Source organism: Rhinopithecus roxellana, chromosome 10 (assembly GCF_007565055.1).
Source record: "Rhinopithecus roxellana isolate Shanxi Qingling chromosome 10, ASM756505v1, whole genome shotgun sequence".
Lineage (NCBI taxonomy): Eukaryota > Metazoa > Chordata > Mammalia > Primates > Cercopithecidae > Rhinopithecus > Rhinopithecus roxellana.
The window spans coordinates 20,734,955-20,757,929 of record NC_044558.1 but is presented as its reverse complement, the minus strand read 5'-3'; the positions used below and the strand labels follow the sequence as shown (position 1 = coordinate 20,757,929).

General features: G+C 38.4%; 1 protein-coding gene across 4 annotated transcripts in view; it reads right to left on the bottom strand.

Moving 5' to 3' along the window:
- Nucleotides 1-9,852: 9,852 nt before the first annotated feature.
- The window catches only part of TMPO (thymopoietin), a 35,838-nt gene continuing 22,715 nt past the window's right edge, over nucleotides 9,853-22,975 (bottom strand). Inside the window, exons 4-9 of one of the 4 annotated variants that reach the window (XM_010355959.2) lie at nucleotides 22,452-22,549; nucleotides 15,855-15,974; nucleotides 15,661-15,756; nucleotides 15,140-15,250; nucleotides 13,771-13,859; nucleotides 9,853-12,660 (exon numbers count right to left, since the gene is read on the bottom strand). In XM_010355959.2, coding sequence (XP_010354261.1) covers nucleotides 12,375-12,660; nucleotides 13,771-13,859; nucleotides 15,140-15,250; nucleotides 15,661-15,756; nucleotides 15,855-15,974; nucleotides 22,452-22,549 — 800 coding nt within the window. In that variant the 3' untranslated portion in view covers nucleotides 9,853-12,374. The remainder of the gene's footprint in view (nucleotides 12,661-13,770; nucleotides 13,860-15,139; nucleotides 15,251-15,660; nucleotides 15,757-15,854; nucleotides 15,975-22,451; nucleotides 22,550-22,975) is intronic. The other 3 variants (XM_030938719.1, XM_010355960.2, XM_010355961.2) reach the window with 3 other exon arrangements.

Sequence of the window (22,975 nt, the reverse complement as noted above, 5' to 3'; positions counted from 1 at the left end):
TAGGAGAATCACTTGAACCCAGGAAGTGGAGGTTGCAGTGAGCCAAGATTGTGAGTCTCAAAAAAAAAAAGTTTTGGTAAGCTAAGGTTAATTTACTATTGAAGAAAGAAAATTTAAAAAATTTTAAAAATTTAAAATTTAAAAATAAATTGAATGTGGCCTTAGTGCACAGTGTTTATAAAGTCTACAGTAGCATACAGAACTGTCCTAGGCCTTCACATCCACTCACCATTCACTCACTGACTCACTCAGACCAACTTCCAGTCCTGCAAGCTCCATTCATGGTAACTGCCCTACATAGGTGTACCTTTTTTTTTTTTTTTAATCTTTCATACAGTATTTTTACTATGCTTTTTCTGTTTAAATATGATACACATATACTTACCACTGTGTTACATTTGCTTATAGTATTCAGTACCATAACATGCTGTACAAGTTTGCAGCCTTGGAGCAATAGGCTACATATCAGCTAAGTGCGTAGTAGGCTGTACCATCTAAGTTTGTGTAATACACTCTACAGTGTTTGGACAATGATTCATTTCTCAGAATCCCCATTGTTAAGCGACTCATGACTATGTTTTTCTGCCTCATTGTTATTTTATCAATTCCAATACAATCTTGAATAAAACTGGTGATGGTGGATATCCTTGTCTTATCCTTGATCTCAAATGGAAAGCTTTCCAAATTTTACTACATAATGTTCACTCTAATCACTGATTACACCCCATGTATCTTTATTATCATTCAGAACAAAATATTTTCTAATTTCTTTTGCAATTGTTTATTTGAATCACGAGTTCTTTGAAAGTGCAGTGCTTAATTTCCAAGCTGTTGGGGATTTTATCAATATCGTTCTTTATTGATTTCTAGCTCAGTTCCACTGTACTGAGAGAACATATTATGAATTACTGCACTCTTTTGAAACCTTGGGATCTTGCTTTATGGCTCAGCATATGGTCAATTCTGATTAATGTTTCCAGGAACATGTGTAGTAGGCAGAATTTCTACTCCCATGACCTTCAGCCGCTGGTGTTAATCCTGTGAATGCTTTACATTATATGACAAAAGGACTTTATATCATAGATGTGATTGTTAAAATCAGGAAAGGATTCTGAGTTACCCAGATAGGCCTAGTATAATCACATGAACCCTTAAAAGCAGAAGAAGGAGACAGAAGAGAAAGTCAGAGAGATTCAAAGCATGAAGACTCAATCCTCCTTTGCTGGCTTGGAGACAGAGGGGACCAGGTGGAAACCCCAAGGAGGAATTGAATTCTGCCAACATCCTGAATGAGTTTGTATGGGAATTCTTCCCCAGAGCCGCTAGTAAACAATGCAGCTCTGCTGGATCATTGATTTTGGTCCTACCAGGCCCTAAGCGAGGAACCTAGAGGGGCCACGCAGAGCCAGAACTTCTGAGATATTAAGTAGGCGTTGTTTCAAGCTGCTAGACTTTCAATGGTGGCAATACAAACTAAAACATGCATCCTGTCTTTGTTATGTGTTCTGTATATGTGTTATCGATTGCTATACAATAACCAAATACCCCCATGCAAAATTACTTCCTACAACATTGGGGAGGCGTCACTGTCAAGTGAACTAATGGACGTCGCCTCTCCTTTTATACTTAAAAAAAAAATATATATATATATATATACACACACACACACGTTTCCACTTCTCTTGATTCCCTCTCTCTCTATATATATATACACATATACATACACACACACACACACACACACACACACATATAAGAGGGTGGATCACCTGAGATCAGGAGTTCAAGACCAGCCTGGCCAACATGGCAAAACCCCATCTCTCCTAAAAAATACAAAAATTAGCTGGGCGTGGTGGCATTAGCCTGTAATCCCAGCTACTCGGGAGGCTGAGGCAAGAGAATCACTTGAACCTGGGAAGCAGAGGTTGCAGTGAGCCGAGATCCGGCCACTGCACTCAAGCCTGGGCAACAGAGTGAGACTCTGTCTCAAAAAATTATATATATATATATATATATAACTTCATACATTTAAAAAGTATATATATTTTAAATAGAAATAAGGTTTCGCTATGTTGACCAGGCTGGTCTTGAACTCTTGGATTCAGGCAATCCTCCTGCCTCAGCCTTCAAAAGTTCTGGGGTTACAGGCGTGAACCACTGTGCCCAGCCCCTTTTTATTCTTTTTTTCTGAGACGAAAGTCTTGCTCTGTCACCCAGGCTGGAGTGCAGTAGCGTGATCTTGGCTCACTGCAATCTCAGCCTCAAGAGTTCAAGGGATTCTCCTGCCTCAGTCCCCCAAGTAGATGGAATTAGAGGCACACACACCACCATGCCCAGCTAATTTTTGTATTTTTAGTAGAGACGGGGTTTCACCATGTTGGCCAGGCTGGTCTCAAACCCCTGACCTCAGGTGATCGGCCCGCCTCGGACTCCCAAAGTGTTGGGATTACAGGTGTGAGCCACTGTGCCCGGCAACACCTTGCTTCTTTTTCTCAGCATTTTTGAGATTCACATATGTTGTTGTGTGTATCAATACTTCTTTTTTAAATCTGGCTGAATGCATATACTAGAATTTAACTATTGTGCTAGATATTTGGATTGTTTCTAGTTTTTTTTTTTTTTTTTTTTTTTTTTTTTTTTGCTATTACGAATAAAAGATCTGTAGACACGTTTCCACTTCTCTTCAGAAAATGCTTAGGAGTGGAATTACTGCATCTTATGGTAAGTGTATGCTTAACAATATGCAAAAATTGCCAAACTGTTTTTCAAATGTTTTACACTCCCACCAGCAAGGTTTTTTTTTTGAGACGGAGTCTCGCTCTGTCGCCCAGGCTGGAATGCAGTGGCCGGATCTCAGCTCACTGCAAGCTCCGCCTCCCGGGTTCATGCCATTCTCTTGCCTCCGCCTCCCGAGTAGCTGGGACTACAGGCGCCCGCCACCTCGCCCGGCTAGTTTTTTGTATTTTTTAGTAGAGACGGGGTTTCACCATGTTAGCCAGGATGGTCTCGATCTCCTGAGCTAGTGATCCGCCCGTCTCAGCCTCCCAAAGTGCTGGGATTACAGGCTTGAGCCACCGCACCCGGCCACTCCCACCAGCAATGTATGAGTTCCAGCTTCTCCACATCCTCATCAATATTTTGTTGTCAAGCTTTTCAATTTCAGCCATTCCAATGGGTACGTAGCTCATCGTAATTTTAATTTGCATTCCTCTAAATACTAATAATGTTGCACCAGTGGTTATTAGCCATTCCTATATTTTGTTAAATATCTGCTGAAACTTGCAATTCTTTCGACTTTTTTTTTTTTTTTTTCGAGATGGAGTCTTGCTCTGTCACCCAGGCTGGAGTGCAGTGGTGCAATCTCGGCCCACTACAACCTCTGCCTCCCGGGTTCAAGTGATTCTTCTGCCTCAGCCTCCCAAGTAGCTGGGACTATAGGCGCGCGCCACCATGCTCGGCTAACTTTTGTATTTTTAGTAGAGATGGTTTCACCATATTGGCGAGGCTAGTCTGACACTCCTGACCTCGTGATCCACTCGCCTCGGCCTCCCAGAGTGGTAGGATTACAGGCGTGAGCCACCATGCCTGGCCAATTGTTTAGGTTTTCTTTATATATTCTGAATACAAGTTGTCAGATCTATATAATGCAAATATTTTCTGTGTATGCAGATACATGTAATTATATTAAATTTGCATTATTATTTGCATTATCATTTGGTTCAAAATACATTTCCTTGTGATTTCTTTGGCCCATGGATTTAATTATGGTATTTAACTTCCAAATATTTGAGGATTTTCCAGGTATCTTTTTGTTGACTTTTAATTCTATCCTGATGAGAAAGTATAGTTTGTTTCAATTTTTTTGAGACTTCATTGAGACATATTACCCAACAAAAATTATATCTTTATGAATGCTCCATGTGCCTTTGAGAAGAATGTGTATTCTGCTGTCACTGGATGTAGCATTCTATAAATGTCAATTACGTCAAATTAGTTGAAGGTATTGTTAATGTCTTTTATAAACTTGCTGAATTTTTGTTATAACAGTTACTGAAAGAAGTGTGTCGAAATCTCCAACTAGACTTGGTATTTGTCTATTTCTCCTTTTGATTCTGTCACGTTTTGCTTCATGTATTTGGAAGTTTTGTTACTGGGTGCACACACATTTAGGATTTTGTCTTTTTAATAAACTGACCCTTTATGAATGTCTTTTCATTTTTATTTTAATTTTTGAGACAGAATCTCGCTCTGTCATCCAGGCTGGAGGGCAGTGGTGCGCTCTCAACTCACTGCAAGCTCCACCTCCCGGGTTCACGCTATTCTCCTGCCTCAGCCTCCCAAGTAGCTGGGACTACAGGCGCTCACCACCACATCCGGCTAATTTTTTTGTATTTTTAGTAGAGACGGGGTTTCACCGTGTTTAGTCAGGATGGTCTCGATCTCCCGACCTCGTAATCTGCCCACCTCGGCCTCCCAAAGTGCTGGGATTACATGCGTGAGCCACCATGCCTGGCCTGAGTGTCTTTCTAAAAATCTACAGTAATAATCCTTTTCTTAAAGTCTACTTTGGTATTAATGTAACCATTCTGGATTTATTATAGTTTTTTCATGGTGTACTCTTTCATTCATTTTAAACCTGTAACTCTGTATTTTAAATGTTTCTTGTAGACAGCATATAGTTGGATCTTACTTTAAAAAATCCAATCTGACAATCTCCACCTTTTAATTTAGACCAAAGTTGTCCAACCCGCAGCCCACGGCTTCATGTGGCCCAATACAAATTCATAAACTTTCTGAAATCACTTCTAATACAATGATATATAGACAGTCCCTAATTTAAGATAGTTTGAGGCAGGGTGCGGTGGCTCACGCCTGTAATCCCACCTCTTTGGGAGTCTGAGGCGGACTGATCACGAGGTCAGGAGATCGAGACCATCCTGGCCAACATGGTGAAACCCCATCTCTACTAAAATACAAAAAATTAGCTGCGCGTAGTGGTGCATGCCTGTAGTCCCACCTACTTGGGAGGATGAGGCAGAATCGCTAGAACCCGGGATGGGGAGGCTGCAGTGAGCCAAGATTGTGCCACTGCACTCTAGCCTGGCAACAGAGCAAGATTCCGCCTCAGAAAAAAAAGAAGATAGTTCGATTTACCATTTTTTGATTTTATGATGCTGCTAAAGCAACACAAGTTGAATATACCCCTTGACTTATGATGGTGTAACATCTGGATAAACCCAATGTAAATCAAGGAGCATCTATAGTTGGATTTAAGACTACCATCTTATTACTTATTTTCTACTTTTCCCATCCCTCCAGTGTTTTTTCCTCTTTCCCCATTTTATTTTGGATTGAGTCTTCTTCTTAGTATTACATTTTATGTACTCCATTGGTTTACTAGCTTTACCTGTTTTGTTATTAATGGCTACCTTAGGGTTTACAATATGCATCTTTAACCTATCACAGTCTATCTTCAAATAATATTAATCTACATACAAGAACTTGATAACAATATTGTCTTTATTGACATGTACTTTACATTTCATATCCCACAATACAAGATTACAATTTTGTATTGAACAGTAAACTACCTTTTAAAGAAATAAAAACAATTAAGTCTTTAGCCATGAATTTACCATTTCTGGCACTCTTCATTCCTTTGTGTAATTCCAGTTTTAAATCTAGTATTCTTTTCCATTTGTAGTTTTACCTGAAGATACCTTTATTTTGAAGGATATTTTTGCTGGGTATCTACACTGGTATTTCTTTCATCACTTTAAAGATGTTTCATTACTCTCTGACTTGCACTAATTAGTAGTAACTAATTGCTGTTTACCCATGTCATGTGTATAGTTTTCTCCAGTTGCTAAGTTGTCTTTCATTGTTTGAATAGCTTCACTAAAGTTGCCTTGTTTGACTTTGTTATGGGGTCACTTGAACGTCCTATACTTGGGCTTATATCGTTTTTACGAACTTAGTAAATTTTCAGCCATTTCTTAAGAAATTTTTTTCCCCCTGCACTCTCTCTCCTCCCCTGGTATTACCATTGCATCTATGAAAGACTGCTAGATATTGGCCGGGCGCAGTGGCTCACGCCTGGTAATCCTAGCACTTTGGGAGGCCAAGGTGGGCAGATCAGGAGTTCGAGACCAGCCTGACCAACATGGACAAACCCCATCTCTACTAAAAATACAAAATTCGCCGGGAGTGGAGGCGCATGCCTGCAATCCCAGTTACTCGGAAGGCTGAGGCAGGAGAATCGCTTGAACCTGGGAGGCGGAAGTTGCCGTGAGCCAAGATCACGCCCAGCCTGGGTGACAAGAGTGAAAACTTCATCTCAAAAAAAAAAAAAAAAAAAAAAAAAAAAGACTGCTAGATACTATCTCACACACAGGTTACTGAGGCTTTGTTGCGGTTCCTTTTAGCCTTTTCCTCTTTGCTTCAGTTTGGATAAATATTTTTTTTTTTTTAAAGATAGGGTTGTCTCCCGAGTAGCTGGGACTACAGGCATGCGTCACCACACCTGTATTTTTCCTCCAAAAAAAAAAAAAAAAAGGAAAAGAAATAGGGTCTCACTATGTTGACCAGCCTGGTTTTGTATTCCTGGGCTTATGTGATCCTCCTGCCTTGGCCTCCCAGGAGCTGGGAATACAGGCAAAAGCCACCACGCCTGGCCAAGACACGAAACATTTCTATCACCTTGCAAGAATCTCTCATACTCCTCCCTAAAGGTAAGTAGTATTCTGACTTCTATTGCCATGGACTATTTTTGCTTTTCTACATAAAGAATTTTGAATGGAATAACGCCCTACTTTTTCCTGGCTAGCTCCATTCAACATTGTCTGTTGGGTCCATCATGATATGACATGTACAGATGCTCCTCAACTTATGATGGGGTATATGTCCCAATAAACTCATCATAAACATAAGTTGGAAATGCATTTATAGCTGCTAAAGGCTTACATCCCCTTCCTCCAAAAGGAAGGAAAATGTATTCACTGTCACAAGACCAATGTGTTAATTTCTGGACAATAAAGTCATTAGTGGTCTATTGTCAGGACTGAATTTTCATACTCAGCTTTGATTTATTCCAAATAAGCAAATTTTCAGTTCTTTGACTATAAGATCATTATTAGTTTCTCTCAATATAATGAACAATAGCAATATTTAAATAAGTTATTAGTTAATAGACAATATGCTTCAATTTTATTATGTTTATTATTATTATTTTTTGAGATGGAGTTTTGCCCTTTCTGCCCAGGTTGGAGTGCAATGGCAAGATTTCGGCTCACTAAAACCTCTACCTCCTGGGTTCAAGCGATTCTCCTGTCTCAGCCTCCTGGGTAGCTGGGATTACAGGCGCATGCCACCACGCCTGACTAATTCTAATTACCAGGGCCGGCTAATTTTTGTATTTTTAGTAGAGATGGGGTTTCATCATATTGGTCAGCCTGGTCTCGAACTGACCTCAGGTTATCCGCCAGTCTCGGCCTCCCCAAGTGCCGGGATTACAGGTATGAGCCAAAGCGCCCAGCCTATTATTTTTGAGACAGAGTTTTTTGCTCTTGTCACCCAGACTAGAGTGCAATGGCACGATCTCAGCTCACTGAAACCTTTGCCTCCCAGGTTCAAGCGATTCTCCTGCCTCAGTCTTCTGAGTAGCTGGGGCTGCAGGCATGTGCCACTACACCCAGCTAAATTTTGTATTTTTAGTAGAGACAAGGTTTCACCATGGCCAGGCTGGTCTTGAAACTCCTGACCTCAGGTGACCTGCCCACCTCGGCCTCCCACCTCCCAAAGTGCTGGGATTACAGGCATGCGCTACCACACCAAGCGTCAAATGCTTTTAAAATAAACAACTTCCCCAAAGAATGCCTCAACGTAAGTTCAAAGAAAATTCTAAAACTGCACCCATGCACCATCAACTACACATTGTATTTACCACAGAGGAAGCATCAAATGTCTGTTGCATTAAGTGGCAAAATTTGGTAACCAATAAATTTCAATCCATTTAAAAACACTGTAAAAATAGTATAAATGTTGTCAGTTCAACTAATGATTCCATAATCAGGAGAACTTAACAGAACACATGGAGTCCCCTTGCACTCAAACCCTATGTCTGCTCCTCTACTTTCTCCACAAATCGGTGGTGGAAAGGATGATACGTGAATTCTGAAAAGCTCTCAGTGACCATCAATTCAAGGTGACAGGCTTACAGCCTCTTTCTACTGAGACTTGAATACTGACAAGGGAATAAAAAAGTGTTTAACACAATGACAAAGAGGTAGAGTGAGATAGCAAAAGATACTTCAAAAAGCTGCTTGGAAGATTTAAAAAAAAAAAAAATTAGGTCAGGTGTGGTGGCTCACGCCTGTAATCCCAGCACTTTAGGAGGATCACCTGAGGTCAGGCATTCAAGACCAGCCTGGCCAACATGGCGAAACCCCGTCTCTACTAAAGATACAAAAATTAGCTGGGCATGTTGGTGCACTTGTAGTCCCAGCTACTCGGGAAGCAGAGACAGGAGAGTCACTTGAACCCGGGAAGCAGAGACAGGAGAGTCACTTGAACCCGGGAGGCAGAGGGTGCCGTGAGCCAAGATGGTGCCACTGCACTCCAGCCTGGGCAACAGAGCTAGATTCTGTCAAAAAAAAAAAAAAAAAAAAAAAAAAAAAAAAAAAAAAAAAAGATTAAGAAACAGAAAAAGAATTAACAAAATTAAAGGCTTAAATTTATTATTAATTATTATTAGTTTTTTGAGATGGAGTCTCACTCTGTCACCCAGGCTGGAGTGCTACCTCCGTCTCCCAGGTTCGGGTGATTTTTCTGCTTCAGCTTACCAGAGTAGCTGGGATTGCAGGCACCCACCACCACACCCTGCTAATTTTTCTATTTTTAGTAGAGATTAAAAATTGTCTTGCCATGTTGGCCAGGCTGGTCTCAGCTGATCTGCCTGCCTCAGCCTCCCAAAGTGCTAGGATTGCAGGTGTGAGCCACCACACTCGGCCAGGTTTAAATTTAAATAGCCACAGAGAAAGATTAAGTGAGACCTTGTCTCAAAGAAAACAAAAACAAAAACGTAGGAGTGAGCTACTTTACCTAAAAGAACGCTTCGGAAGTTTGAAACTTAAAAGGCACCACCAAAGTTGTGAAAGGAGCAGGGCTGAACACAGAAGAACTGGTTTAAAGCATGTAAACAGAATTGTTTGGTCTTTTAGGTTCCCTCTGCCATATTACATGCAACCAGATCCATCACTTCTCAGCTGTGTGCAAACATGATGAAGTTTCTTAACACCTCTAACCATCAATTTCCTCATTTGTAATGAGATTACGAAAATGCCTACTCCGTAGGATTATCGTGAGGATTGAGTGAATACATATTAAGCACACAGAAAAGTACCCAGGCACATGGTAAGCATACAATAAAACTTGTTGTTTTAAGCCTTTGATGTGATTTGCTTTCTCATTAATTATGGTGTCTATACCACCTTGAGAAACACCTCTGGGACACATGAATGACGAAGACATAATGGCACTTTCATCTTGTGAGCACAGCTCCATGACGTATCACAGTGACACTGGCTTAGTCTCAAAGCAAGACTAACAATCATAAGGGTCATAGGTAAATACTAAAGACAGTAAAACTGGTGGGAAAAAGGAACTAAGTGTGGGAGAGGTGCCTTGGAGCACTTCTTAATGTCATTCTGTGAATACAATTGCGACGTATTGCTTACCTTTGAATAAATGAGAACCTGATTATAATGATAAGAAGTAAGACATATGAACAGACTGAAATAAAACACAATAATCCATAATACCACATAAGAAATGTTATCCACAAATCACAGTTTATGCTATCTGAAAACCATTTATTGCAACGACAAAACTAGAGGTTAATTACTTTTTATTATTGAATTATATTGTAAAGTCTACATCTACAATTTAATCAGGAAGAAATGCTTTGCATTTACATCAAGGACACATTTATTCTAATGGAATAAAACAGACACACACAAAAGACCAAGTACATGTTTTTAAAAAATGACTACATGTTTCACCTGGTCCTATTTTTGCTATTTGGACCATACTTTTAAGTGAATTGATCTTACATACATGTTAAGTCTGATTTATCTTCCCACATTTTTAAACACTAAACGAAGCTTCTTACAATTTCTAATCATAAACAAAAGGCTGAAAACAGTATGGGAAACAAAGTTTAAAAACAAAGAAAAGTTGGGTAAAAGGTGCCCTTTCTATGGCTCATCTCAAAGAAACACTTTTACTCAGACAGGCAAACATTTCTGATCTAGGAGTAAGTTTCCCACTCACTTTGCAAGGACCCACTCATTCTGCAGAAAGACCTACAAGTCCTTCTGGTCTCAATTGCAAAGTACATGAAAATGTGTACGAAAGATCTAAAAGCTAAGTATCAGAATAAGGCTAATTGAAATCAAAATTGTGTGCTGGTCTAAATATACATCTTCAGCTTCTTCCTTTTTAATAAGTATTTTTATTTCAGATGTATTTAAAAATAACTTACATTTTTAGTGTGCTTTATGGCCAATGACTGTGAAGTGGAAACTCAAATGAGTCAGTTTAAAATTTTTATGTCTTATTTGATTCTATTGAAATTTTAATCACCTACTACTTTACATAACCAAGTTATTCATGAGGTAAGTTTCAGCAAAAAAAAAAAAAAACAAAAAAACAAAAACAAAAAAAAACCATCACAAAGATAACCATTTCAAGAGTACACAAAATCATAATGCCGGCCGGGCACAGTGGCTCACACCTGTAATCCCAGCACTTTGGGAAGCCGAGGAGGGCAGATCACTTGAGGTCAGGAGTTCGAGACCAGCCTGGCCAACATTGTGAAACCCCCACTCTGCCGAGGCAGGAAACTTGCTTGAACCTGGGAGGCAGAGGTTGCACTGAGTCCAGATTGTGCCACTGCACTACAGCCTGGGTGACAAGAGCAAGACTCCATCTCAAAAAAAAAAAAAAAAAAAAAAAAAATCATAATGCCCATCTCTTATTCAGAGTATACAACTTTATTAACTACTGCTTCTGATGTAATATAAAAGCAACTCCTTTTTGTACTTTCTTTTTGTTGAGATGGAATCTCGCTCTGTCGCCAGGCTGGAGTGCGGTGATGTAATCTCGGCTCACTGCAACCTCCGTCTCCCGGGTTCAAATGACTCTCCTGCCTCAGTCTCCCTAGTAGATGGGACTACAGGCGTGCACCACCACACCCAACTATTTTTTTTGTATTTTTAGTAGAGATGGGGTTTCACCATGTTGGCCAGGATGGTCTTGATCTCTTGACCTCATGATCCACCTGCCTTGGCCTCCCAAAGTGCTGGGACTACAGGCGTGAGCCACGGCGCCCAGCCCTTTTCGTACTTTCTAATCAAATTATGCTGGGAAATATAGGGCAAAAAAAGCCTGGCAAAATTTTGTTTCTGGTAACAAGACAATGCAATAATGAATCCAAATGAAACATACGACCAGTGTTTACAATTTCTAACTTCTAAACAAACATACACACACTTATCTAAAATGTATTTTGGTAGCAAACTGGATGACTGGATAAATGTTTTGCTGTAAATAAAAAATACAAATTTCCAATTATAGCCTTATAGCTAGCCAAACAGCTTTTCAAAACATGTATAGCCAGCTAACAATTCTCTAAAATATGTATGTTACACTAAAGGATCTCTGCTAAAAATCTACTGTATGTAAATGGGTCTCACTGAAGTAGGACTTTCATGATACTGTGTCTTAAAAAGTGAGTATGACAGGGCTACAAGAATATTACTATTAATAAAGGTTACAGAAGAGATTATTGCTGTACTTTTCCTCATAAACACCATCAAACTTTGTTGTAGTTACAAAAAGTACAACCGAGTTACTTTTCCTCTTACTGAATTTCATTATGTTTCACATATTTGTAGTTTTTATTCAGCAGAGAATAATTCTTAAAATCTTTTCTGTAAGAATTCTATTTAAATGTGTAGCTTCACATTATACTACCATGTTTCGCCCTTCTTGTTTCCCAAATACACAAAAAACATATACATTTTTTCAAAAATGAAATAAGATGCTCACATTAAAAAAATAAAGCCTACAAAAAGTTCCAGAGCTAAAAAAGATTATTCATATGGCACAGAGTGATCTCCTACTAGTCCAAAGTTCAAAAACATTTTAATGAAGTCCATTCCTATATATTTTGTTTGCTTTTCAATGAAATACTACATTTATTGAGGCAAAATCACATTATTTTTAGTTCTTGGAGTCAACAAGTGTACACAAATGTTTTTCAATACAGTTATTAAAAATAGGAGACCAAGTTGAATGTGCCAAAGAGATACCATTCAGTTGGATTTTCTAGGGTCAACATGAAGAAAATGAGAGAAGGGATTTACTTGGTTGGTTTCCATAGCTTGGTAGACCAAAAACAAAAAAACTGCCACAATAACAAACAGCAAAATTTTTATCCATACGGGAATGGAGCGTCCCTTTTTTGTCTTTTCTGACTTGACATCTGCCAAGGGAACATACTTAGGAACATATTTAGATGAAAAAGACTCCTCCATCCTGAAATCACTGAGTTCTAATGGTCGGCCTGCAGCCCCTTTGATTGGTCTGCGGCAACTAGCACTGTTGGGAGTGAAAGGAGGAAGAGAAAAATAATTTTAGATAAAGGCATGATTTAGAGAAATAACATAAAATGTCATTGCCACTCCTAATTCCAAGCACATTCCCTGAGATAACAGTAGAGAAAATTGATACATACAAAGCAGTGAGGTCAGTCAGCCTATTTAAAACTTCTACACATTTTCTATTTTAAAAGATGGGCCAGGTGTGGTGGCTCACGCCTGTAATCCCAGCACTTTGGGAGGCTGAGGTGGGCAGATCACCTGAAGTCAGGAGTTCAAGACCAGCCTGGCCAACATGGTGAAACCCTGTCTCTGCAAAAATACAAAAATTAGCCAGGCATGATGGTGGGTGCAATTCCAGCTACTTGGGAGGCTGAGGGGGGAGGACTGCTTGAACCTGGGAGGTGGAGGTTGTAGTGAGCTGAGATAGTGTCACTGCACTGCAGCCTGGGCGACAAGAGTGAGACTCCGTCTCAAAAAAAAAAAAAAGTTAGATGCATCCTTTATTAGAAAAGAATATTCAGAACACTGATAGTCACTAAACCGCCTTCTGAAAGGCTCTTCAAAGCTAATGTTTAGGAGTAAAGAGGAAAAACAAAACAGTTTTGGTTGTGTTTCTTTCAGTTAAAAATTAAGATATATATACACAGTCTTTTCAATTATTAAAGAGAAATTCAGGAGGAAAAAGTATTTCTCACTAGATTTTCGTTTAGATTTTAACATATAAATTAAGTAGTAAGTAAATGATTTATTTAAAATCCTCCATTTACCAATGCAATTTTGAAACTCATTCAACTTCCAAGGATATTTACTGGTGGGCTTAGGGGAATTAAACTGCTCCCAAAAGAACAGTTCATTCACTTATTTATTTAAGAGTCAGGGAGTAGACAGAATCTCATTATGTTGCCCAGACTGGTCTTGAACTCCGGGCTCAGGCAATCCACCTGCCTTAGTCTCTTGAGTAGCTGGGACTATAGGCATGTACCACTGTACCTGGCTCCAAAAGAACAGCTTAATTCTGAGCAGAGGTACAGTAACTTTGCGATGAATAATTAAAAATAAAGATTCCCTACTAGAATATGCTAGTACTTGTTTCAATGTATCTGAATACCTAATTCCTGTTGGTGTAGATGCTTCATAGGGGAACATTTCCTTAAGAATATCCCTTTCTACTCTTCTTTCCTCTGTTTTTTCTCCCACCTAATAAGAAACAAACAAACAACCACAAGTTAAAATTTAGTGTAAACGTGCAATAATTAAAACATAAATAGTAAGTTTTAGAGAACAAAATGCCCTTACTTCTATCACAGATTTTACAACTGCCATTTCTAAATTAATATCTAGGTATCCACATGCTTCTAAGGCTCTCTTCAAATTTCTTGAAGATACCTTATATATGTGGTTATTGGAGTGAAAAACTGCTACACATTCAAATAACGGGGGGGAGGGGGGGGAATTCAGTAATCTAACATGACAATGCTAATTCCCTCACTGATTTTCTGTTTTTTACTATTAAAGTATATTGTTGGGCCAGGCACGGTGGCTCACACCTATGATCCCAGTACTTTGGGAGGCTGAGGCGGGTGGACCTGAGGTCAGGAGTTTGAGACCAGCCTGACCAACATGGTGAAACCCTGTCTCTACTAAAAACACAAAAATTAGCTGGGCGTGGTGACAGGCACCTGTAATCCCGGCTACTCAGGAAGCTGAGGCAGGAGAATCGCTTGAACCCAGGAGGCAGAGGTTGCAGTGAGCTGAGATCACGCCACTGCACTCCAGCCTGGGTAACGGAGCAAGACTCTGTTTCCAATAATAATAATAATAAAAAGTATATTCTTTCTTCATTTATTAAGAATTCTGTAGTAAAAGATAAAATACAGAAGATACTCAATTAACATGAACCGTTAGCAAATTTGTTTTAAAATTATAGTCAATGAAATATGCCCAAATTAAAAAAATATAAAATAATGTTTAGCTTGTTTTGCTGTTTACCTTTATGTTCAGAACAAAATAATGTTTCAGCTCCTTTTGTAAAGATTCATTCAAATTAAAATGCATCATGCAGTTAGTACTTTCAAGCTTATACAAGAGTTAACCCATTCCAGCACCATATAAAGTTATCATAAAGTGTCTTATCTGACCCGCCAACAAAATAAAGTGTAGCCTCCCTCACAGCCCAGCAGCACTTTCAAACTTGCATCCACGACAAACAGAACATATTATAAGCAGAACACAAATGACCACTCCCTTGAAAACTGGAACTTAAGAGGGATACAGTGGCAAGAGGATAGTATTAGCATGTCATACTATATTAGTTAATTTCTGTTTTCACTAGTAAAAGTGTCCTTAAAATAATTTATGCATATTTACACACTCCACCCAATAAAGAAAGCTCTGCTCCCTCCCACTCCAAAAAAAAAAAGAAATATTTCCTCTTTGAAAGATCAATGATAGCATCGATCTAAATTGTATTCATTTACTTCAGCTCTTGTCAATGGTTTCTTTGGTGCTCTTCTGGGTATGTCTGAGAATTCAGTGATTGGCAGAATAGGAGATGCATGCTTGAAATTTCCAGTCACCCTATTGACAACCTGCCAAGATTCAAATTATTCAGACTCAGAATTATCCAAACATAACACAGACACTTAAAAAGAAAAGAAAGATATTTTATCTCTGTAATATTAGAAATTTTCCCTTAGTAAAGATTTAAGCAACAGTGCCTACAAACACAACTTAGTGCCTCACATGTGAAGCCTCATTCTTCAAATATTTTAACAAAAAATATCCTTATACTTTCTTGTACAATGAATTAGATTTCTTTACATAATTGGATATTATAGGAAAATCCTAAAATTCAGAACTACATGGGGAAAATCCGTTTAAAATTGTTAAAAAAAAAAAATGTAAATTTGAGATTTGCGAAAATTCACCACCTCCCCATTTCCAATTAAAGGGTAATTTACAAAGAATACCACTTGTATAGTTTATGAAACATATTTACTAAGGATTCGTTGCTTGAAGCCATTATAGTTTCAGCTATGGGAGTACTCTCTGAAATTACTGGACCATCTATACGAAAATGTTCTGAAGTTTCCACCTGTTAGTTTGAAAACAAAACAAAAACAATAAATATAAAATAATACTAAAACCCTACCAATCTGAAAACTCAATTCTAAGGAATAAGCCTTGCATCACCCTTTTCCTTGGAGTTCTTCTTGACCCTCTTGTAGATTCCCTAGTTAATGCCTGCAGGGGTCCGCCTTTTGAAGATCCACTTGTCCATTCAGTTTCAGTAACTCCAGCTTGAGAATAGCTCTATTCAAGCATCAACACATTAAAAAGTCATATTCTAACACCAAATACTTTTATAACGGTCATACTGGCACACTGAGAAGCCAGGAAATAAGTCTCCAAATGCCAGCATTTACAAACAATGCTATGCCCTCAAAATATTCCTAAATGTATTAATTGAACTGATATTTAGGCATCAGAAAACACTTAAAAAGTGGTAAAATACACTAAAGAATCCACTTATAGTAGCTCACAAATTATCATTAAAATGATGGGGAAAAAAAGCACATCAACTATCACTGGTTCCCTTTTTGACTCTGTTTGCTATTTGGTTCTAGTATTGGAGCTACATCTCTGACTAAACAAAAAGCAGACTGATCATGACTTACAAGAAAGTCATCTATTATAAGTCAGTTTCCTTTTAGAAGAAAAACACAAACTTTTGTAACTGTTAGCATAGACTAAACATTATTTTCATATGGTTAGAATCATTTTAGTAGAATCAGTTTAAATTATAATCCCACACATAGCTTACTGGAACTAAAAAATTCTCAGGTGTCAAACTTTTCTTGGAAACAGATACAAAATTAGATGGCCACAAAAACCCTGTGGTCACTCTTTAATGAATATGTAAGCCTAATGTCACTTTCAAATCTCAACGCTATCCATGTCACTACAGAAAGATAGAAAACAGCTGTCTCAGATTCTCAGTCTCAGATTAATTTCTACGTTTCACTGATCATTCCTCATTTTAAAAATCCAGCATTTCTTATATACTAATTTAAAACCCATTAGATCAGTTCTTCTTAAATTGTAATGTGCCTATCAATCACTTGAAGCTTTTGTTAAATGCAGATTCTGATTCTGTAGCTCTCGGGTAGGGCCCGAAATTCCACATTCCAAGTAGCAAGGTTTTCAGTTTTGAAGCCGCTATTACCAGATGATTCTTTTAAATTCTTTTAACTAGAGAACATTGGTCAATGATCAGTATTATAGTAGAGTGTGCTTCTGTTGTCACTTTTGCTTTCACGCTAATATTTAACCTAGATTACTAATGGTTTTATGTCCAAGTCAGTGTCTATTACATTTAAAGACAGATTTTTTTTTTTTTTTAAACTTTAATCCTGTGACAGGAGTGGTCATCCAATAAATACGCCTAAATGGCTGGAAGTAATACTTCCAAAACCCCACAAGTTACAGACATAGTCTCATAAATCATTGTTTTGTATTTATCTATATTTGGAATTGACATTATAAGAGTTTTAAGTCACAACCTGAATCTCTGGGTTCCTTATCCTATCAACTAGGAAATATTTGCTGAATGCAAAATTATTGTCAAAAGAGAAATTTGTAAACAAATTACAGACATACACAGAGTAACTGCTTTCTTATTTTTATTTTTTGAGACAGAATCTCGCTCTGTCGCCCAGGCCAGAGTACAGTGGTGCAATCTCGGCTCACCGCAACCTCCACCTTGAGGTTCAAGCGATTCTCCTGCCTCACTCTCCTGAGTAGCTGGGATTACAGGCACGCACCAGCACGCTTAGCTGAATTTTCGTATTTTTAGTAGAGACGGGGTTTTGCCATGTTGGCCAGGCTGGTCTCCTGACCTCAGGTGATCCACCCACCTGGGCCTCCCGAAGTGCTGGGATTATAGGCGTGAGCCACTGCGCCTGGCCAGAATAAGTGCTTTTTAATAGTCGAATTCCCTACTATTTGAATAGAAGGAAAGGTAGTATTATAATCTGAGATTCTCAATCCTTGTGGCACAGTATCATCAAGGAGAGAAAAAAAAAAAAAAAGGAAATGCCCCCAACTACCATAACCAATTAAATCGAATATCATCAGGGTCTGGGAATATATAATTTCTAAAGCTCCTGAGATAAGTAAAAGCCATCTTAAAGGCCTCACTATCAATTTAAGTAAAACATGACTAATATGGTTACTCATACTAACTTTATTAAAAAACAACAACAACAACAACAACAACAAAAACACCAGCCTCATATTCCTCCATTTGAGAACAGTACTTTCAAACACTGTGGGTGGGAACGCAAAATGCTTCAACTCATATGCAGAGAAATGTAATGGTGAAATTACCTAGCAATTTTACTTGTAGGCTTCCCCAAGATACACTGGCAAAAAATATGCAATGACACATGCAAAATGCTGCTCTATGGTTCATTCTCGCATTATTCACAGTAACATACAGCTGAAAACAACTCAAATATTCACCAAATGGAGAGTGGTTAAATAAATTACAGTACATCCATAAAATGTAACACATAAAATGCAAAGTACAAAGCAATGAGGAAGATGGCTACATTCTTATATGGAGTGATCTCTAGGATATGTGTTTAGGTTAAAAATGGAAATGTACAAAGCAGGCTGCATTTTATTATGTAAAAGGGGAGCATATAAAAATCTATGTATTTACTTGTATTTTCAAAAAGAAACAAAATATAATCAAAACTTAATAAAAATGGTTATCTATAGATGGAAGGGAAAAGGACAGAAGCCAGAATTCTGACTCTACCTTATTTTGTCTATATAAAACTACATTATACTCTCAACACAATTAAAAAATAAAAAATAAAAAAATCCTAGTATTAGAGAACAAAATAAATCTATTAAGTTGGTGGCTGCATGACACAAAGACAAAAATTACTTCAAGTGACTTTAAGTACAGTATTTTGACTCTACATTCTAGTGGGATATGTCCTAAAGACAAGAAAAACAAAACCCCAAATTGCATTTAACAGCCTTATTGTTACTAGTAATACCGTATTATTTAGAAACACATACATGTTGTGATACTTATGTAAGTAACAATATCATTTAAAGAACCAAGATATTCAGCATAAGATAAAAAAGATACAAGTATAATGCCCAAAATTAGCCTGTATTTAAAAATTTGAAATTTCACCATTAATTCATGATTTACCTAGCACTACCTACTAAAAAGACCCAGAAACAATGACAGCCAGTAGGAATGAACATGCCAGCATCCAAATTGTTGCTTCCAAATAGTATTTTCTATTAAAAGGATCAGGGTTCCTTGGAAACATGGCTGATTCCAGGTATGACGCAGGAAGCATACACGAGCCTGGGACGTCTTACTGTTCCAGAAAACAAGGAACTATCAAATATCAAAGATAAATGGGGGAAGAAATTAAAAAATACAGGAACCAACTTAGTAATTCCTAATGGCTAGAGATGGCACAATGTGAACATCAAAAAAGAATGATGACTGTAACTGATCATAAATCCAATACATAAAAAACCTCAAAATAATAGACCTAGGCAATCATCATCAATGACTGTTAGAAACATTAAATGAAAGAGCAATGTGGAACTTTGTGACAGATGGATTAAGCTTTCAACACCTAAATCAATTACTAATTTTAGCATCGTCAGAAAGACATTCTATACCTCCTGAAATGATGTAACAGGAAAGCCACAATATCATTTATTAAGTATTCTTGTGAAAGAAACTGAACGTGGATCTGACCAACCCCCTGGATCTGTGCCGTCCAATACGGTAGGCCACTAGCCACATGAGGCCATTTAAATTTAATTAAAATTAAAACATCGTTTCAGTCGGGCACAGTGGCTCACGCCTGTAATCCTAGCACTTTGGGAGGCTGAGGCGGATGGATTACCTGAGGTCGGGAGTTCGAGACCAGCCTGACCAACATGGAGAAGCCCCATCTCTCCTAAAAACACAAAATTAGCCAGGTGTGGTGGCACATGCCTGTAATCCCAGCTACTCAGGAGGCTGAGGCAGGAGAATTACTTGAACCTGGGAGGTGGAGGTTGTGGTGAGCTGAGATCATACCAGCCTGGGCAAAAGAGTGAAACTCCATCTCAAAACAACAACAACAACAACAACAACAACAACAAAGAAAAACTGGGAGTTCCTCAGCCCCACCAGTCACCATCCAAGTATTCAATAGCTAGTGGCTACTGTAATGGATAGCACATATATAAAAAATTTCTATCACAGAAAGGTCTACTGCGTACCCTCACTACAGATCTAACCCACTCTACAGGAAATGCAGCGAATACAGAAGCTAATTAAATGACACAAAGAAGCAACCTAACAAATCCAGAATGTTGGGAAATTCTGTAATGACCTAGTTTCTTCACCAAATAAATGGAGGGAAGAGAAACAGTTACAGTGGTAATAGCTACAGACTTGAGAGAGAAAAACAACCAAAAATCAAACCAGATATGTGGATCCTGTTTGGATCCTGATTTGAACAACATAATCATAAATGAAACATTACTGAAACTAGTGGAATTTAAACATGAATTAGACACAAATAAATTATTAATCTTGTTAGGTGTGATATTGGCATTGTCACGGGAACGGCACTTATCTTTCAGAGATATATGCTACAATGCTGACTTTTTAATGTGTGAAACATGTCAAAGATTGCTTTAATATACTCCAGGAAAAAGCAAAACAAAAAAAAATCAAAAGCAATTTAAGGCCGGGCGCAGTGGCTCATGCCTGTAATCCCAGCAATCTGGGAGGCCAAGGCAGATGGCTCACTTGAGGTCAGGAGTTCGAGACCAGCTTGGCCAACATGGTGAAAACCCATTCTCTACTAAAAATACAAAAACTAGCCAGGCATGGTGGTGGGAGCCTGTAATCCCAGCTACTCAGGAGGCTGAAGCAGGAAAACTGCTTGACCCCAGGAGGCGGAGGTTGCAAGTAAGCCGAGATTGTGCCATTGCACTCCAGCCTGGGCGACAGAGTGAGACTCTGTCTCAAAAAAAAAAAAAAAGTAATTTAAAAAGCTGGAGGGTGTGGGGTGATGAAACCAGACTGCTAAAACCCTGACAACTGTGGCACATCTATGACTGGAGGGTCATTAAACTCTTCCTCCACTCTTCTACATGTTTTAAATTTTCTGCAATAAAGCCACTGTCTAACTCTACCTGTCATGTAAACCTACACTCCTTTGACTATTCTGCCCCTCAGTTTAGATTCGCCAACTCAATTATCCCTTAGACCATCTTTAATACTATGTCTCCTCCCCTTCTTTTAACCTAGTATCTGATCAGTCACATGCTCTTGCTGGCACCATATCATCTTGCCTTCAAACTCTGGACCAAAATTCTCCACACTTGTCGGTTTCAGTGTGCTTCACCAAATTTTCCTAAGTTCTCTTGTTGTTATTTCCTTATTCTTCAGCATGCTCCTGAAGCTACTTGTTAGGACTACAACATAAAAGGGCAATAAATATGCATTCCAGTATTTGGTTCTATGTTAACAAAATCTTCATTTATTCAACGCTCTGTACGTTTTTGTGACAAAGCTCATTTCTAACAAACGGTTCTGAAATTCAACTTATCAACCACATCAAATGAAGAGAGAGACTTGGCTTAAGGAATCAAGAATAACTCCTCTAAGGATTTGATTTTAAAACAACAAACAGGCTGGGCGCAGTGGCTCACGCCTGTAATCCCAGCACTTTGGGAGGCTGATGCAGGTGGATTACCTGAGGTCAGGAGTTCGAGACCAGCCTGGCCAACACAGTGAAACCCCGCCTCTACTAAAAATACAAAAATTAGCTGGGCGTGGTGGCACGTGCCTGTAATCTCAGCTACTTGGGAGGCTGTGGCAGGAGAATCGCTTGAGCCCGGCAGGGTTGGAGGTTGCAGTGAACTGGGATCATGCCACTGCACTCCAGCCTGGATGACAAGAACAAAACTCCATCACAAACAAACAAACAAAAAAAGTGACAAACAGGAGATGGAAAAGATAACCACTAGACAAATCTTCCAGTTAGACATAGTAAGGGTAAGGAAAATGACTCTACGAATAGCTGTCTTATACAGCATCAGCCAAATCAATGCTACGTTAGTCAATAATTTGTTCTCTGTAAACAATAATAGGTTAGTCAATAATTTGTTCTCTGTTCATTTACACCTATGCTTATTTTCTCCTTAGTTTCCTAAATTTCCCTTTTGAAAAACTGAAATGCCTCTCCCACAACAGAAAAGGTAAATTTTCATCTGAAATAAGGAAAGAAAACTGTAGTCTTAGGACCAGACTAGCTTCTGAGTTTAGGGAAGAATCCCAGAAGACAAGACAGGCAAACATAAAATCAAAGTCAAAAATCTAGAGACAAAGACACAAATATAAAACCCTTCCATTGCTTTTTAAAGAAATTATATCAAAAGTGTCTAGATATTTCCACCTTTTAAAATATTTCTTTCAAAATGCCATCTAACTGGTTTTGAACTATGTTTAGCACAGACTCAAACACAAATGAGACATTTATTAAAAAGTTGCTTTTGCCGTAATCGCAGGCTACACTACTGACAAAACCCATAAAGTTTAGATTTTTGGTATCATTTAACAACAGAATTAAATTTATTGAACGTGCTGGAATCTGGGTGTCAACAACTAAAGACTAAAACACGGATTAGTGTTGTCAGGAGGTTATTTATACCTGTACACGGTGATTAAAATAAAACTAAAGATACCTGGTTGTGCTCGACTCTTCTTTGCTTGAGTGTTACCGGAGTCTTTGCTCTGCCCTTTAGTGGTTCTCTCTTCTCAAGCTTGAGCTCTATTTTAGAGTCTGGAAATAACATTAGAGAAACCGTTACTCTCTGAAACACTCAATAAAGGATGATGTTATCCTAATAATAATCAGGAACCCTGGTTTTAGGCACATTAAAAGGTAAGAAACAAGTCTACTGGTAATACCTCACTAGTCCAAAATTGTTTAACTGCAATTTGTCTTGAAAACTGTTTCATTATTTAACCCATTTTTGCTTATCTCCCTTACCCTTTCATCTGACAACCACTTCCTCCTACCTATTCTCCTTTCCTTTATCTGGGACTAATAGCTTTGAACATGAAGTGAATTCAAAATGCTCCCATGAAAAGCTTTTCACTAAGAACAATTTAGATGTGGAAAAAGGCCACTTAAAATACATAGTTGTTACCATTGTTTTGTCCATACAGTACGCTACTACTGTACAGCAAAGGTTGGCTTACTAAA